This window comes from Phallusia mammillata, chromosome 6 (assembly GCF_965637545.1).
Source record: "Phallusia mammillata chromosome 6, kaPhaMamm4.hap1.1, whole genome shotgun sequence".
Classification (NCBI taxonomy): Eukaryota; Metazoa; Chordata; class Ascidiacea; order Phlebobranchia; family Ascidiidae; genus Phallusia; species Phallusia mammillata.
The window spans coordinates 19,299,385-19,316,160 of NC_137257.1; the positions used below are offsets into that span (position 1 = coordinate 19,299,385).

The window sequence follows — 16,776 nt, forward strand, 5'->3', positions numbered from 1 at the left end:
TAATTTGGTATACAACAAAATAAAGAACCAAGAATAAAGACTGAAGTTGTTCAAAACAAAACAAGACAAAGGCAGGGTATATCAAATGTTTTGTTACTGAGCACTTTATAGAACAACTTGTAACCCTATTTGAACATTTTAATATAGTTAACGTTGCTCAAATAAAAACAAATACTATGAAACAGCAGTTCCACTTCTAATTACACAAAGCAGGTAAAACAACGTGATCTATGTTGAGAAAATCATTGTAATTGTATCTTGTTTTGTGCAGCAATGTGGTTTGCTTTAGGAACATCTGCTTTTTCGGCCAGATATTTAAGTAAGCGTGCAAAATGCCTGACAGTAAAAATCATTTACAACTCATAAATTACTAAGCAAAGCAAAAACAAACGAAAACAGTAAAATAATGTTCTATTAAAGCAGCGGTTCTCAAACTTGGGTCTGCAGTCCCTTCGGGGTCCGCCAAGCGATTTCAGAAGGACTGCAAGGAGCAAAAAATACTTCTACATTGGTATGTAATTTCAGCTGTTGCAACAGTATGAGCGAAAATTTGACAAATAAATTACTGTCCCGTGACAAAGGATTTTTCACTTCATTTTCATGTAACAAAGAAAGCGTTTTTTTTTGCGTACAATTCTACTATTGTTTTAGTATTGTTTGTGACGTAATAAAATTTCCTTAAGTTATTCCCACGCGAGGTATTAACTAACGAGACTAAACACAATTCATCGTATATGTTAATATGATGTGGAAAAACTTCTTTAAGGAATAAATAAACTTTTAGTTGTCAATTCCAGGTTTAATTTTGCAAAAGCACGTTTAGTTTTACAAATATATTTAGCTTGGACCGCGAGTGCTCGAGAACATTGCAAAGGGACAGTTCTGACAAAAAAGTTAAAAGGTTTACCACAGTTTTAAGTAAAAAAGCGCCATTACATAGGTCATAACGCCATTACAATGGTGTTTAAGATTGCAGGGCACATTTAGTAACGTATGGTGCTTAGCAACGTATGGTACACACTGAAATAGTATTTGAACATTTTGAATATCCAATGGTAATTCAGTGGTTTTACAGTGCAACAGTACCACTTCTAGAACTTAAAAACCAAAATTACATTGATACACACAGGTAAACAAACGTGACCATTTGAGAAATCCATTATAATTTAAAAACCCGTTTTTGTTTTCTAAAATGTGCTGCAATTTGTTTCGCCACGTGGATGCACTCACACATATGGCCTATATTGCATTTATAATCGGGCAAACAAATCAAGTGTCTTATGGCCCTATTCTGGCATTGTGCTGGCAGTGGCCAACGTTTGATCCAATTGTGTGACCGAGTTTATCAATTTTTCCACTAGTTCCTTGGAAATGGAGTTACGCTTTTCCAAAGCCTTCTCACAAAAATATTTACTATCCACGGCTCGATTGACCAGTCGGCCGCACAATACCGCCCTCGCGTGGTTGTTGCAGGCCCATGGAAATGATCTGGTGGACTCTGATTGGCTCTTCATGCTCTCGCACCCCAAGGCATCGTCGAAACTTTTTACTGCTGCTTCATAATCCTTTTTGGAAGCCCAGTATTTTCCACAATAAACTAGGCACTTGGAAGAAATTCCCCACTCTTTGTTGGAAAGAGCACTGCGCTGTAAATCGTTGCAATTTCTGTCGGATTCAGGAAAAGGAAAATCTTCCTCTTCTTGGAGAAGTGCCACAAGTTTGGCGTTGATTTGAACAATGGAGCGCATGTGAGTTAAGTAATCAAACTCTTGTGTTATGACCTGTTTCAAAATGCCATGCTCGTAAAATGATATCTCATTGGGTAGCTGATTTTGACAACTTTTCTCGACAAAACTTTTTGTCTCCTCAAGGATACTCCGTTTTTCGCCAGAAGAAAAATGCTTCAATCCCTTGAGTCTAATACACACAGAGGCTGATGCGGTGATGCGTAAAAATATTGGGGCAAACTGGAATTTCTTTAGTATTTCTTTACACAGCGCCAGTGAGATTGTGGAAAACCATTCAAACTTTCTTCTGTGAACCAAGGTTATTTCGCCACTATAATAAATAGGCAAGCGGGTCATAGTATGCAAAACAGATGCTATTCGCTCAACAAAGTACGTTGTACATAGACTCTTTTTATCCAGAAATAATTTGTAATTTTTCTTTCGGAATAGCCCAAGCTTGTTTGGGGGCAAAGGGATGGATTTGTCTGCAGCCTTGCATAAAATGCTTTTTACTTGCTCGTCAGAATTTTCAAGGTAGTGTTGTGTTTCGCTTTTCTGGGGCTGAAGTACAATGGATATAAATGTTTCAATGTCAAATTCACTTTCGTTAATTAACTCCCCTGCTTTTGTAAATTCACGAATGATGGTTTCGACTTTTTCTGCAATTCTTTCTTTGATATCCTGTGGAGCAGTTACAGTTTCAACTGGAATATTACATCCAGTTAGGCTTCGGACGATACTAAGCCAAATTTTCAGAGATTTGAGCAGATGTTTTTCTGCTTTGGAAACAGTTTCGCCTGTTTGTTGCTGAGTGCTAAGAACTATTCCCAAGACATCATGAAGATGCCCAAAGCAAAACGGTAATAACTTTTTTTCTTTACATTCATGTTCGTATTCCAACACTGAACGAATGTGCGGAACCATGTTCCTCATGAACTCAGAGTTTTTAGGTGTTCTAAGATCCTTGTGTACAATACTTGCTAACGCTTTTACAGCAAGACAAATTGCTCCAGATTGTTCATCGTGTTTGCTAAGATGTAACCTTACGGCGATGAATATTACTTCATGGAAGGTTGCTGTAGTTTTCAGGTATTCAGTGCCATCCAACTTGCACAGACCTAGCTTTTGCAATTTGTCAAGAAAGTCGGTAGATTCGACTAAGTTTTTATAGGAACTATCTTCTTGACTCTCATCGCTGTCTCTAAAGTATTGCATGATTCTGCCAACGATCACCTTTGGGATGTTTCCATGATGCAACAATGCAAGAGAGCACATAACTTTCCACTGTGTTTTGCTGACGTTGTCGTTTTGCTGACGTAAAAGGAACAAGATTGCTTTGTGAAGGTGAACATTTTCAATGTTTTTTTCCTCACGTTCAATGACATTGTGAACCAGCGCCTTGTTTTGCAAATATTCGAGATACTCCTGAAATGACATAACATTTTTTCTCGCCCCTTTCACAGCCAAAAGTCCTAACGGAGAACCACTTAAGCGCTCAATAATTACTTTTGCAGCATCTTTTTCTTCATCACCTAAGCCAGTGCATCCAAGAAGTCTTAAGCCTTCTTCGATCGTGAGACCTTCTATCTGTTGCATGGCGAAACAAGACAAAATATCAAGTTCAGGGAACATCTTTGATTTTGAGGTGATGTAAACGTGAAACTTGTTTGTCGTTGTACCCATTTCAATAAGACTGTTGATGCAAGAAAGAAAATCTTGCAAAAAAGAACGACTCTTTTCATTTGGATCCTCTAGAATAATGAGGATTGGAATACCTGACGAAGCAAGAATTTTGACATATTGTATGCACCTGTCCTTTTCCATATTCGTGATAGAGTCTTCAATAACCTGTTCTCTCGATGCCAACATGTCATGAGCTACCATGTCTTTCATCAGCTGTTTCAGTTTCGCCTTTATGTCATGTGCTCTGTCGCTGCATTGGATATGCCACTTTACAAATAATGCTTCAGAGTTGTAGGGAAAATCGGCTCCTAGTTTTCTAGCTATTTCAGACTTTCCTGAACCGGGCATACCGTGCAAGTGCAACACAGATACAAGCTTGTCTTGTTGATGTTGTCTGGCTCTCAAGTACGACGCGCTCTCAGTGAAGAAAGGTGTTACTCGGCCGACGTTGTCGATTGAAGTAACTGGATCTGGTGTTTTATTGTTCACTGAAATAAAAAAAACATATGGTAGAAGGGGTTTTGTATCACTAGTTCCATGTCTGTTTTGTACCCCCTATATACAGTTAAAATATGACTATAATCCGTGCCTACGTTTGTTTTTGAGAATGCTGATATAGGATGTTTCACTGCATAAAAAAGGTATAAAGGTGATGTTTCACAGCTACTTCTGTCTGTACAGTCTAACAAACAGTGCCTAGGTTTGCTTTCTGCTAACTCTAAAAACAAACGTGTGTATCTTTGATGTAGGTATACATTACTGACAGCAACCCGATGAACTGCATTGTTTCGTCCGCATTCATTTAACAAATTATTTTCGATTACTATAAAGTATTAAGCATTACTTACCTTCACTTTGTGTAGGATATTCTGTGCTTTCAGTCCCAAAAGAGGTATAAGACATAGAACGGGTAGTAATATTGTATACATTGGGTGCTAAAAGAAAAAAAACAACAAAATATCACTGCATATTTTAAGCAACAATGATTAAAGAGGATAAGTATTGTTTTTCCCCGAAATGTTTTTGTTGCATATTACGCTACTATGGTAGTCTATTGAACTAACCAAATAAGATTCAGATAAATTTCATTACATTGTGTATTTCTTGAAAGTCGAAACGTTTGGAAAAAACAGAAACACAACAACGTAAGATATTCACTAACCTTACACAAATAGATAAAAGTAAATCGTTACCTGTAGACTGTTCCATTGCTCAAACTGTTGTGGTAACAACTGCCGAAACAAAAATAACAACTGCACACAACAAGTAGTAAACTTTGATATCAAAACGACGACTTATATTTCCTGTCCAAAAAACATCAGGCTGAAAATGATGATAAAATGACATTATCGTTTAAGGGTAACAAGCGCCTTTATAATGCAGATTAGGTCTACTCGTAGTAATTAACAGTAAATGCCTGTTTTTAGCAGTTAAATGTTTCTGAATCTGCCAGCATATTGTGGACTCAGCGACTATACTGTAAAAGACTTCTCGTTTTCAGTCAAGCAAGTGTACGTAAAAAAGGCGCAGAGATACGAGCCGGGCTACGGTAACTGCTGCACAACAACTTGGTTCTTTCCAGTCTACTGACTGTGAAACCGCACGGCGCGGGCCGAACCTCCTTTTAACACAAAGCATCACGAAAACTAACACACACGGGCACGTAATCATTAACGGAATGAATTGTCGAACTCGGTAACAGTAGCCTCGTAAATTGAACTAAGAGAATCACAGTCAATTAAACGTTCAACCCTAAACTGTTACATTTAATTGGCGAAGCGTTTAAAAATTAAGTCAAACAGCTCTGTGCTATGTTTAACACAAATATTGTTTTTGTCTCTGTTCATCCCAAGCTTTATTGTCTGACGGCATTGTCCATGGCCATGAACCGAAGCTTAAAGGGAAGTGTAAATTATTTGTTAATAAATGCATAAATCGCTCTAAATAGAACGAAACCAAAACATTATAAGCCGGTTTGGCATAATTGACATTTAGCATGCGTTTCAAAATACAGTTTTGACGAGAATTTTACAACTCATAACAATATTGACATTGGGCATGCCATGCGTAGCCAATCGTATTGTTGGGTTGAGTTAAGTTTATTTCGCCGGGTGGAACAAATAGTAGCTGTCATTGCACTAAACTATTTACCAAGCAAAAATATAACTATGAACCGTTAGGTTTGATGAACGCTTCACAAGCGGAAGGCACATTTGGGGATAAACGCGCAGCAGCTATTTTTTTGGAATCACAGGCAAATATACTTTTTATTAACCACACATTCACAGTAAGCAATAAAAATGAAGCACAAAGAGCGACTTTTTTTCATTTGCAAATTTGCATACAACTATTTCATTTTTATTTTATGTGTTAAATTATTCGATCCTTTTTAGAATGATGTATGGAACTAACAAATTGATCACCCAAATTTTATTTGTCCCTATTATGGTACCACAACTAATACTGGTAACATATCAATATAATATTACACTAGTAAAGAATTACAGATGTAAAAAATAAAACGTCTGTCCTAAAATTATTTGTGTTTTCATCCCATTGTGACCGTGCTGAATTGTGGGTCGTTTTCATACATCGGCAGTTCCTTTTTACTTCAGCTTTTCGCAACATCAATCTCAAATGTTTGATCGCATTGTCGATCATCACTCTGACTTCTGGTTGATAAGGATTTGCAATCTGGCGGGAATCTCTTTTCGCCGAGCCTTGAAGATCTTGACTCAAGCAAGCTAGTCGCTCATTCAAATTTTGAGGACGAAGAGCCGAATTGGGAACAAACTCAATTATCTGTTTAATGGTTGATATCGGATCCACTACCAAGTCTTCATAGTAGATAATAAGGAAGGGCTTTCCACTTTCAATCACTCTTTGTGGAACAAGTGTCCAATGATCAAGAAGTTTTCGAATCTTCTTACTTGTGAAAGCTGTTGAAGTAAATATACTAGGTTTGTTGTTTTGACGTAGGCGGCTTGGATAGGGAGTTTGAAGTAAATTTCCACTCTTGATATAGTTTAGGAACATTTGTAATCTTCTTAATGGTGAATGCTTAGATGCATATAAGTTAATATGTGAGCTAATCGCAGATGGTTAGAACACTTGAAAATAGAACCACCCAGCTAGTTTCTTGATCGATGAAGACTATATGGTATACCTTGTCTATTGATTCAAGCTCATGAAAAATACAAGAATTTAGGACGGTTAACTTATTGTTTTTCATTAATGTTAAACCGCGGATACTTGACGTAGAAAATGTTGTTATTCGCCTAAACTTAAAAGCGCACAGATGGCTTTAAATGATTGAATGAAGTTACTCTTTTGTGGATTAGTTAGGCTGAATTGTTGCACAGATTGTAGAATATGTTATGCATCATCATCATACAGTTGACTATCGGTTGCAGAAACATGTACAGTTTAATAGAAGTGGAGGTATGTAGTTCGACATTACAACCCAAATAATAGTTTTTCACAACTGACTTTTATTTGTATTAACTTTCCATATTTTTAATTGAATTTTAGGATAATTTTAGACTTGTTTTCGAAAGAAAAACTGCTACGGGTCAAACGTTGGGCAACAATTTGCAGTCTGCATATTCACTGAGGCTCTTTGGTGCCTCTTCAAGCCGAACAGTAATACAGAAAAAGAAGTTTGGGGTTTGTTTGAGATGCTATTCCTTTCGTTATTACAATTAAACTTACCCTTGGCAAAGACCTCTTGTGGTGCCATCCCGATATGTGGATTAGCAGTGGTGCTGTGAATTAAGTTAAAGTGGGATATAAATGCGTGGTATGGATTGCGAACCACAGCTACTGCAGACTTGCACATGTTTAATATGTCTGTATTGGCTTGAAAAAAGTGGTCTTTTGTAAGATCTGTGCGAGCTGAATTGACCAACATCTCTCCAAGAAAACCTACAAAGTAGAAAACAATTTAAAAATATACAAGTTCGTGATATTAACGTTTTTCGTTTCGAAACAAACCTACATTATGCAAAACTAAAAAAAAACATTTATTGTCTAAGCTATTCTAACCTTTGACACTGGCATAGTTACGCTTAGACGCTTGGTAATTAAAACTGCTTTGAACTACTTTGGTCATAACCCTTAAGGGAAGTTAACGGAAAAGCTTTGTAATGAAAACTATTTTTTAAATCTCTGATTGATTGCACACAAAAAAATCTTAATTAAAACCGTAAACAATAGATTCAAAACTCTATTTAAAAAGTTACGACTAAAACTCATACGTTACCGTTGTTTAGCAGCACCATGTCCCCATATATACTTCCTGTATAAAACCCTGTTGCTTTTTCCAGCATGAAACGTGTCCAGGTATTGCCTGAGCCAGGATAAGAAACGAGAGCAGTTTTAGGAAATTGATTTGGTGGCAAAAATCCGATGTTACCACATCTTAGATCTTCTACTGTTGTTTTGAAAACTTCCACGTTTGAACGGTTTTCACAGTTTATTACTTTGTGTGTCAAATTAAAACTGTAGATTGAAAGATTATGTAGTATATCATGATTCGCCATTGCCTTTGACAAACCGTTGGTAATTAAATTTGTTCATATAATTTAGACAATTTGATAAGGTTTTGAACAGATTTTTTATTTTGTACTATATTTTTTATTACTTATACTTACGATGCTAAAGTTAAGATGATAGAGATATTATATTCCATTTTTAAGTGGATTTGATGGTGATATCCGTTTTTTTCACTCATTGAAGATTATTATTGCTAAAAAATGGTAATAAATAATTATTTTGCAAAGCTATTTCTGTTGTACGCAATCATCCGTTTGTCCTGGGGTTCGCCTAAACTGCTAGATCTTCAATGAGACAAAATAAAGTTAGTAGGTATTTATTGGAAACCGTTATATATGAATTTTGCAGTCTCCGCGCCAGTTTAATTTTCTATTTCCTATTATCACTTGGTATGTTCTTACCTTTCAGACATGTTTCCACAAAAGCAATCATCAGATTTCCTGTACACTGCTATAGGATGGCGTTCGCGTTCGCAAGCCACAATGCAATCAGAGGTTAACCCAACGCGTTGGTATTGAACTAGATCGTGTTTTTCCGGAAGTTGAAAACAACCTTGGCTTTTCTGGGTGATGTACGAATCCGAAAAAGGTGCTGCACGCAAATATAAAATTCATGTATGACAATAATAAGAATTTTAGTTTTTTAACACATTTTATCGGAAATGTTCCGAGTTGTAAGCAGACCAGACATTCGGACCCGAATCGACCCAACGCCGCAAGGAAGTGCTTGACACCCGGGTCCTAGCTAAAAAAAAATTAAAGCCCAAACTAGGTCCGCGCTGGTACTAAATACCACATGATACCGCATGTTACCACATGACATTGCATGATACCGCATATGACAGCATGATACCGCAAGGTATACGGTTTAATAAGCAGTTTTGATGGACACACATGTACAGTATGTATATATACATATATATTACCGCAAAGATATATGTATACGTAGATAAATATATATACGCGTGGACTTTTGGAAGCGCTGACGGGTAGAGCTATTTGGGTTGGAGTGAGGGTTTCTAATTAAAATAACACTACAATCTGGTCTTATTTAATTTTGTTGGGACTTTTTCTCTCGTCCCTCAAACAAATCATGCAGCATACTATGTGGTATACCGCGTTTACCATGTTGTTTACCATGCGGTATATCATTTAGTACAACCCCTAGGCCCGTAGTTAGAATTAGAATTTCGGTCGCTATCAAGTTCGAGTGATTCAATCTAAACCCAAACCGGCAAAAACACATTTGAACCGGATAATCAGTTCAACTTGCGACATTGATATAGTCATTATAATTTTTGTCTCTAAAACACGAAAATAATGATTTCAAAACAGAGAATCAAAATTTTTGCACCTTGGATAAAGTCCTACAATATTTTGTCCTTGTTTGTATTTAAAACTTTAAAACGACAAACAAATCACAATTTTATCAAATACTTGCCTTGGGCGCATTGTCCCTTGATTAAGAAAACGTCAACTTTATATTTTCCCCCGCATCTTATTGTTTTATCCCCACCACAAATAAAATCACAGCCTGTCCACAAGTCCAAGGTCTTTGGTACGGCGACTTCAGTGAATTTCTCGCTGCATGTGCATGTTTTTCCCCGCTTGATGGCAGCAAACGAACAGTTGCATGAGTTTCCAACAATAAAATCAGCATAAGTTCCAACTGGGAGAGAGTCGGCAGGAAAATATTGTATTGTAGAATAGAGGACGGTGGCGTGGAAATGATAGACCTAGAAGCCTATGCAAAATCACTTCGTTTCTCCTGGATACGGAAACTGTTTGATGCTGACTATGTTTCTTATTGGAAAACAATTGAAACTAGTATTACTTCACTAAACGCCATGATCTGCATTGCAGCCACCAATTTAAAACTCTCGCACAAAGAGGTCACTAAACTAACTCCCCTCTCGACATTCTGGTCATCGATTGACCTATGGAAGGAATGTGTAACCCAATTTTGGAAGCAGAACACAGTTTATAACTACGGTATCTGGTTAAACAACAAAGTATTATTCAAACGAAAACCCATCGCCTTCGAAAGTTTTATAAACGCTGGTATACTAAAGTACCAACAAATTATAGACAACAATTTAGACTATCGCAGCTTCAAAAGCGTTTGCGAAAATTACCAATTGATAAACAACAATCAAAACCATGCAAACTACCAGTGCCTTATTGCGGCAATTCCAACAGCTTGGGAAGCATACACACCTGACAAACCAGACAGAGAAACAGTCCTGGACAAAATACGGACAGGAATAAAAGACAAATTATCCACAGCCAAAAATGCGTACGAGTTCTTTGCTTCGGGTAATAAACAGCAACCGATCAAGCAGCAACAAAAATGGGAACTAATTCTACAAGGGGCGCCCCTAAACTGGCCAGATATCTACAAAAACTTGCACGAATGTACAATGGAAACTAGACTGCGCTCCTTCCAAATTAAATTCAACTTAAGAGCCATTGTTCTAAACGATAGGCTTTATGGATTTGGGATTGCGGAGGCTGATGTGTGCACATTTTGTGGTGTGTGCAGAGAAACCATGTATCATTTATTTTGTGATTGTATTCATGTCCAGGTATACTGGGAAAGCGTAAGTGCCTGGATTGACAGTGCCATGTGTAATCGAATCGACCTTAACAATTGTATAAAACTCTTTGGAATCCACACTGAATGCTTTGAAAAAGGTTTTTTGAACTTGATTAACTGCTTGCTTTTGATTGCTAGATTTGTTATTTACAAAAGCAAGATTCAAAAACTGAGGCCAAAGGTGGAAATGTTTGTTTATGAGATGAAACGTTGTAAGTGCAATGAAAAATTTGTTTCTCGAAAAAATGATACTATGTGGAAATATAGAGTGAAGTGGAATGCCCACCTGCGCTAATGGCTATATGTGTTTGCTCGTTATAATCGTCTTTTTGTCGTGATGTTTATGCGCAATAAAAAAAAAAAAAAAAAAAAAAAAAAAAAATCAGCATAAGTTACAAAATCTAAAATGGGAGATGATTGTGTTTGTTATGTTACTTCATTTTTGGTTTTAGCAGATTAACTTTATCTAAAACAAACTTAAATTCCACTTTATTACAAAACTTTTACTAAAATGGTCATCATATAGGCAATAAACTATTCTGTACATATGTTGCCCTAACACAATGCAGAAAAACTCGATCGTACATTAAATACTACGACACTACTAAAACTCGGCTATAAAAAGGTACTACAGTGCCCCTTATTTCGTTATGCACTAAGTATAGGTTTTTAGTGTTTACTGTAGAGATATTTTTTTAAATAACCCTTCAGTTGTCTAGATAGGCAATATATCTCTGTTATTTACATTTTGCAAATGGGATACATTCTCCACCTGATAACAGAATATATCACTGTGGTTTCGTAAAAGAGTTATTTTTAGAAACAAAAGATGTATATTTTCCAGAAACTTACTTCGACTCACAAAACGCAACACACCAGTTGATTGTCATAAAGTTGTATTCCACAGTTAACGTTGATTCGAGAGGTGGGACATCGAAGCATCCCAAATGTGAGCCTGAAATAAAGTTACGTAGCAGCAGGGAAAAAATTTTAAAACTTTTTTTGCCAACAAGTTTGTTTCGAAACACGGTTGGATTTCAAACTGGAAGAGCACACGGGAAAAATCTAAGGAACAGTGCGATGGGTTGGCTGCGTTAATAGTACCCGGGCAGTCAATACTTTGAAATGAAACTTAACAGGTTTTTAGTACGACATGGAAGCTCGAAAGCTTTTATTTTTAAATGTTATTTATGGCGCCGTAGATTGTAACACGACTGTACTCACTTTCGCAGAACACTTCCACGTGATTTGAAATAGGAAACGTCTTCTTTCTAAAACCACAAAATATCAAAAAGAATATAGCAAACTTTTCAATCCTTTTTATTATTCTTACCTGCTGTCTTTGGGGACTTTGAAAACTCCATTAACAGCAGTTGGTGATGTGTAAAGTACGGTAGTCACAACGAAAAGTAGAAACACAAGGCAATAAAACTTCCCGTTTACAACGTACATGTCTGTATAGGATTACGCTGCCCAAAAAAAACATAATATTTATGCAACCTATCCCCACCCTAAATCAAGATATTGTTAATCCCATACCATAAACTGTCGTTCCACACCTATTTTCTGGTGACAAATAGTATACATAACTACTTTGTCAATTAATTGTATTTCGAAACAGCCGTAAAAAGATGTTTAGGGCCAGGAACGAGTATCAACCGAATAGGCATATGCGTTGACTTTTTGTGCGCCTATTGTGTTCAAACAATGACAAAACGCAGGCGCCACAAGCGTCACAATATGTATGATGCCTTCATAAGCAGTTAATACCGATCGCTATGCAGACTGTTCTGCTCGATCCGGTGGTGCGCCTACCATCAGTGGTGCGCGCGGAATTCCTGGTGGTACGCGAACACCTTTCCGTATTTTATTATTCCGTATTTTACACCCAAATCGCTTATTCTGACATGAAACGTTTGTTACTTAAAACACCGGGTGGGGTATCACTTGCTATGGCCTATGTCAGTGCGAAATTAGGACCCTATTAACTTTTTATGAGCACAATACTTTGTATTAAATTAAAATTGAACTATAGACAAAAACGATTATGCGCAAACCAATGAACTAGTTTTATTGAGGTGTACTACAAGTGCCAAAAATCGCATTGAGTGTATAATATTTTTTAATTCTTTTGGTACAATGTGGAAGCTAAAACATGACTTACTAAATATTGTGTCACGTCATGGTTTTTCTCGACCTAATTGCCTGATGGAAAACAAGCAGTTACAGATTGGGCATTAGTGCAGATTTGCGCACAAAGTTCTTCATAGTACTACATTTTAAAAAGTGAAATATCCCTTTAAGGGTGGTGTACACGGTGACCATACTTAACCCTAAAGTGGTACGCGACCACAGAATGGTTGGGAATCATTCCACAAAGGCCTGTGACCAACCGACGACGAACGAAACAGCAAAATACATGTTCTGTGTTCAACCTCACCCCATAGTTTTTTTATACTATTTTCTTGTTTTTTTGCATGTTACCGTCTCGTTCAGGACACAACAAATAATTTATCTAAAAAGCAAGCTACAAAATATACTAACACCTGCCGGTTAAGCTACTTAATGCTGATATTCGTGTTTTCTGAAAACAGCTTGCATAGAGATATCACTGGTTTTCTTTTTGAAAAAAACTCTGTATCAAGGCAACAACATTACATTGCACAACAGTTCGAAACGTCAACGCAGACATAAGCGTTGCTTTTTTACCAACGAATAAACAGACGGCACAGAAAGACCGGAACTATTCATCGCATTGTCAATTGTCTATCTGTGACATGTTAGGCGATCTTAATTAGCGGCAACAGTTGGTAACGGAGTGCGATTTGAAAACAGGTATCTAATGCTGTCTTTTATACTTAAAACAAAATGTGTTAAACAGTTTCCGAAAAAAATACCGTTTTCATATTTAGTGTTTATCATTGCATTAATAGAATCAATAACAATTCCATTACAAAGGCCATATGGGGCGGTAATAAACTTAACACTGGAAATATATGTCAAACCAGTGGTTCCTATCGTTAGGTTGAGAAGAACTAAGTTACATCAAATTTTCAAAAGGTGTTTCGAATTTAGGATTGGCACCGAAAAATTTCTGTTAAAGAAACGGTCACAACATATGTTGATAAATCTGGCGCCTCTATTATCACGCTTTTATTTATTGTGCTTGCTCACAGAGATTGTATTTAGTTAATGATTGCAGCGTATGGATTTTTGAATGGACGTGTTTATCAAGTCGGTGCATTCAAAAAGTTTAACTTTCAGGTGAGTTTTAGCTGCACAAAAATTGTGTTAATTGTCATACTGCTGGCTATGATTAAATAGTAAGCACATTTAACATGTGCTCAGAGCGTCAAACTTATATTTTATGGCTGAAGTTAATATTGTTGTTTATGTTCACCAATTGTTATTTTTACTGTTGATATTGTAACCCTTTTTTGTGAATGTAAATATTGCGGCTATCCAAGCAGGCTTATTTTTAGCTTTAAGGTTCGCTTTGCTACTGTAGTGGTTGTCATGCAAAAGCATTAGATTTAACATCATAAACTTCTAAAATGGCCCAAAGCCATTTGCATTTAAACGTATAGCGTCTTTTTGTGTGTCCTAAATTTCATGTTTGTGCGTTGGGGATTAGGCCGTCGCAATTTCCCTTTGTTACGGAGTCAGGAAGTTTGTGTTTCCAGCCGTGTGCCTGCAAATGTGATTTAGTGTTCCCTGCTGAATTTCGTACCACGTGTTTTGTGCTATATAAGGTTTTGCGTTTCGTTCAATAAAACACTCTAAACTCCGGAGTCTAAATACTCTAGACACTCTTCGTTCTGGAGTCACGACACTCTGTGCTTTGGAGTCTACACTCCGCACTCTACGCTCTGGAGTCAGAACTGGGAACACACTAGACCAGGAGCGGGCAACTTCTCCAGTCGGCGGGCCTGTTATGGGAAAATGAAGTACTTGGCGGGCCGGATTCCTGAATCGATACATTAATCGCGTATTTATCCAGTGATTTAAAACGGATTCTTGACCACCTAAACCAGGGTTTGCCAACCCGCGGCTCCGGAGCCGCATGCGGCTCTTTGGTTCCTCCATATCGGCTCAGGTTTTGAAATTACCGAATGTTTGAAACATTTGATTTTAAAATCTGTGACGGTTTTGCCGGACACACCGCGCTTCTAAAAAGAAGAAAGCTGGCGGCGCGCAAGTTCTTAAATACTGTTTTGGTTTGCAGTGTGTGTGCCCGCGCAATAACACCTGTTTGAAATTGTTATGACACAAACGTGTTAAACAAAGAAATAAAAATTAGCGTCTGAAGAAAACAGAACATTTAACGCTACATGGGGAGATTAATTTGCTTTCACTGCTGATAAGGCTGGTTTACCAATGTGCCCAATAATATGCAATTAAAAAACGCTTATGAAGTTGCATTTCATTTCATAACGACTTTGTGGCTCCTAGGGTTTTATTTACTATGTAAAACTGGTTCGAATGGCTCTTTGAGTGGTAAAGGTTGGCGACCCCTGACCTAAACCAAATACAATTAAGAACGTCACAATTACAATACAGTCCAAACAATCTAACTGATATAACATAAACTTATTCACCACAGCAAATTTAATGCATACACCACAGACTTAGGTACTGCCGAAACACTAACTGGGCTACACGTCAGGGTTGCCAGGTACTGTCGGCTGGATTCGGACAGTATTTGTCTGAAAATCGGACATTTTAGGACAAAAAAAAACGAGAGCGTAAAATTGCTAACAAGGTATCAATATCGAGGTGCCAACTGCCAGTTTTTGTGCGTTTACGCCGAGTTTTACACAAATGCAAAGTGACGGACGTAAAATATGACGTCACTTATACGTGCAACCACTAGAACTGAAATCCAAACTTGAAGCCCAACAAACTTCCCATGTTGGAAAAAAACGATATGTTTGAAATAATATTTAGTTGGCAATTGCAACACGTTGCTGTAGTGTTTATCATTGGTTTCGCACCGTTTAAAAATGTTTCGTCAACTTGTTGCTTCATGTCACCTTAGATAACCACAACAATGGCCAAACATTCACTGGCAGACAATTATGTATTTAATGTCATAAACAAGGTACCAAAACAATTTGCACTTTTAAACCACGTTTTGTCGTAAAAAAGGGTTTGCAACCTTCAAAAAATAGGAAGGAGACAAAAAGTTATTCAATCAGCAAAATTCGGACATATTAGGACAAAAAACTAAATGTCCTAATGATTTTTAGGCGTCGGACACAGCATGTGAAATTAGGCCAATTTATCGTTTTTTGTCCGATTTTTAGGCTACCTGGCAACCCTGGTACACGTGTGGAAACAAAGGAAACCGTGAAAGCAGGCCACACACATGGTTGGCAGTTATGTCGTAACAATGGACGTATGGTGCAATGGTAACAACGGCGGGAAAGTTTATTATTATTGGGGAGCGTTACTGTCCGTTACAACTATAATTTGACATAGTAAGCAAGTAGTGGGTGATTGTGGCAGACTGTGGCCGCGGGCCACATTATCATGTAAGATCGGAAACTGTCCGCGGGCCGCTGAAAACCCCGTCGCGGGCCGGATCCGGCCCGCGGGCCGTATGTTGCCCGCCCCTGCACTAGACAGTGTGGACTGGGAACACACACTGGCTTCAGTCCACCACAGTCGCGACGGGCCATGATGTCAACAAACTAAAGTCCCCCCCAACACTACCTACTAACCAAACAATGTCTAACTACCAACCATCAAAAGGCTGGGTTTCAATGCCCCCTTACAAGTTTTGGACAGCATTATTAATGCCAACACGCTAAAAGGATTGCACTACCGGTATTGCATTACTAGGTTATTGCAAAAATATGCCAATTCAAAGGTTTTTTGTGTCATTCATCAGTGACCATACTGAATTGTGGGTCGTTTTCATACATCGGCAATTCTCTTTTTACTCCAGCTTTTCTTAACATTAATCTCATATCCTTGATGACAATGTTGATCTTTATTCTAGCTACGGGTTGATAAGGATTTGAGATCTGGTGAGAATCTCTTTTTGCCGAGCCCTTAAGATCTTGACTCAAGCAAGCAAGTCGCTCATTTCAATTGTTTGGATGAAGAAAATGATTGGGAACAAATTCTACTATCTGTTTAATGGTTGACATCGGATCCGCTACCAATTGTTCATAGTAGATAATAAGGAAAGGCTTCTCACTTTCATCACTTT

The 16,776-nt window shown here is 37.5% G+C and overlaps 2 protein-coding genes and 1 long non-coding RNA gene across 3 annotated transcripts; all 3 read right to left on the reverse strand.

Annotated features, from left to right (window-relative positions):
* Positions 1-291: 291 nt before the first annotated feature.
* On the reverse strand, positions 292-4,619 carry LOC145234452 (uncharacterized). Its single transcript, XM_080099181.1, has 3 exons — positions 4,604-4,619; positions 4,259-4,345; positions 292-3,898 (listed from the first exon to the last, which is right to left on the reverse strand). The coding sequence occupies exons 1-3, from the start codon at positions 4,617-4,619 to the stop codon at positions 1,287-1,289; spliced, it is 2,715 nt and encodes a 904-aa protein (XP_079955307.1). The 3' UTR covers positions 292-1,286.
* Positions 4,620-5,385: 766 nt separating this feature from the next.
* LOC145233622 (sialate:O-sulfotransferase 1-like) lies at positions 5,386-8,439 on the reverse strand. The gene is made up of 5 exons (XM_080098385.1): positions 8,366-8,439; positions 8,063-8,157; positions 7,672-7,910; positions 7,122-7,334; positions 5,386-6,349 (listed from the first exon to the last, which is right to left on the reverse strand). The coding sequence occupies exons 2-5, from the start codon at positions 8,140-8,142 to the stop codon at positions 5,901-5,903; spliced, it is 981 nt and encodes a 326-aa protein (XP_079954511.1). The 5' UTR covers positions 8,143-8,157; positions 8,366-8,439; the 3' UTR covers positions 5,386-5,900.
* A 1,349-nt stretch (positions 8,440-9,788) lies between these two features.
* Positions 9,789-13,354, reverse strand: LOC145233623 (uncharacterized). The gene is made up of 4 exons (XR_013861143.1): positions 11,893-13,354; positions 11,784-11,830; positions 11,412-11,514; positions 9,789-10,960 (listed from the first exon to the last, which is right to left on the reverse strand). It is a non-coding gene; the product is annotated as an uncharacterized LOC145233623 (long non-coding RNA).
* Positions 13,355-16,776: the final 3,422 nt, after the last annotated feature.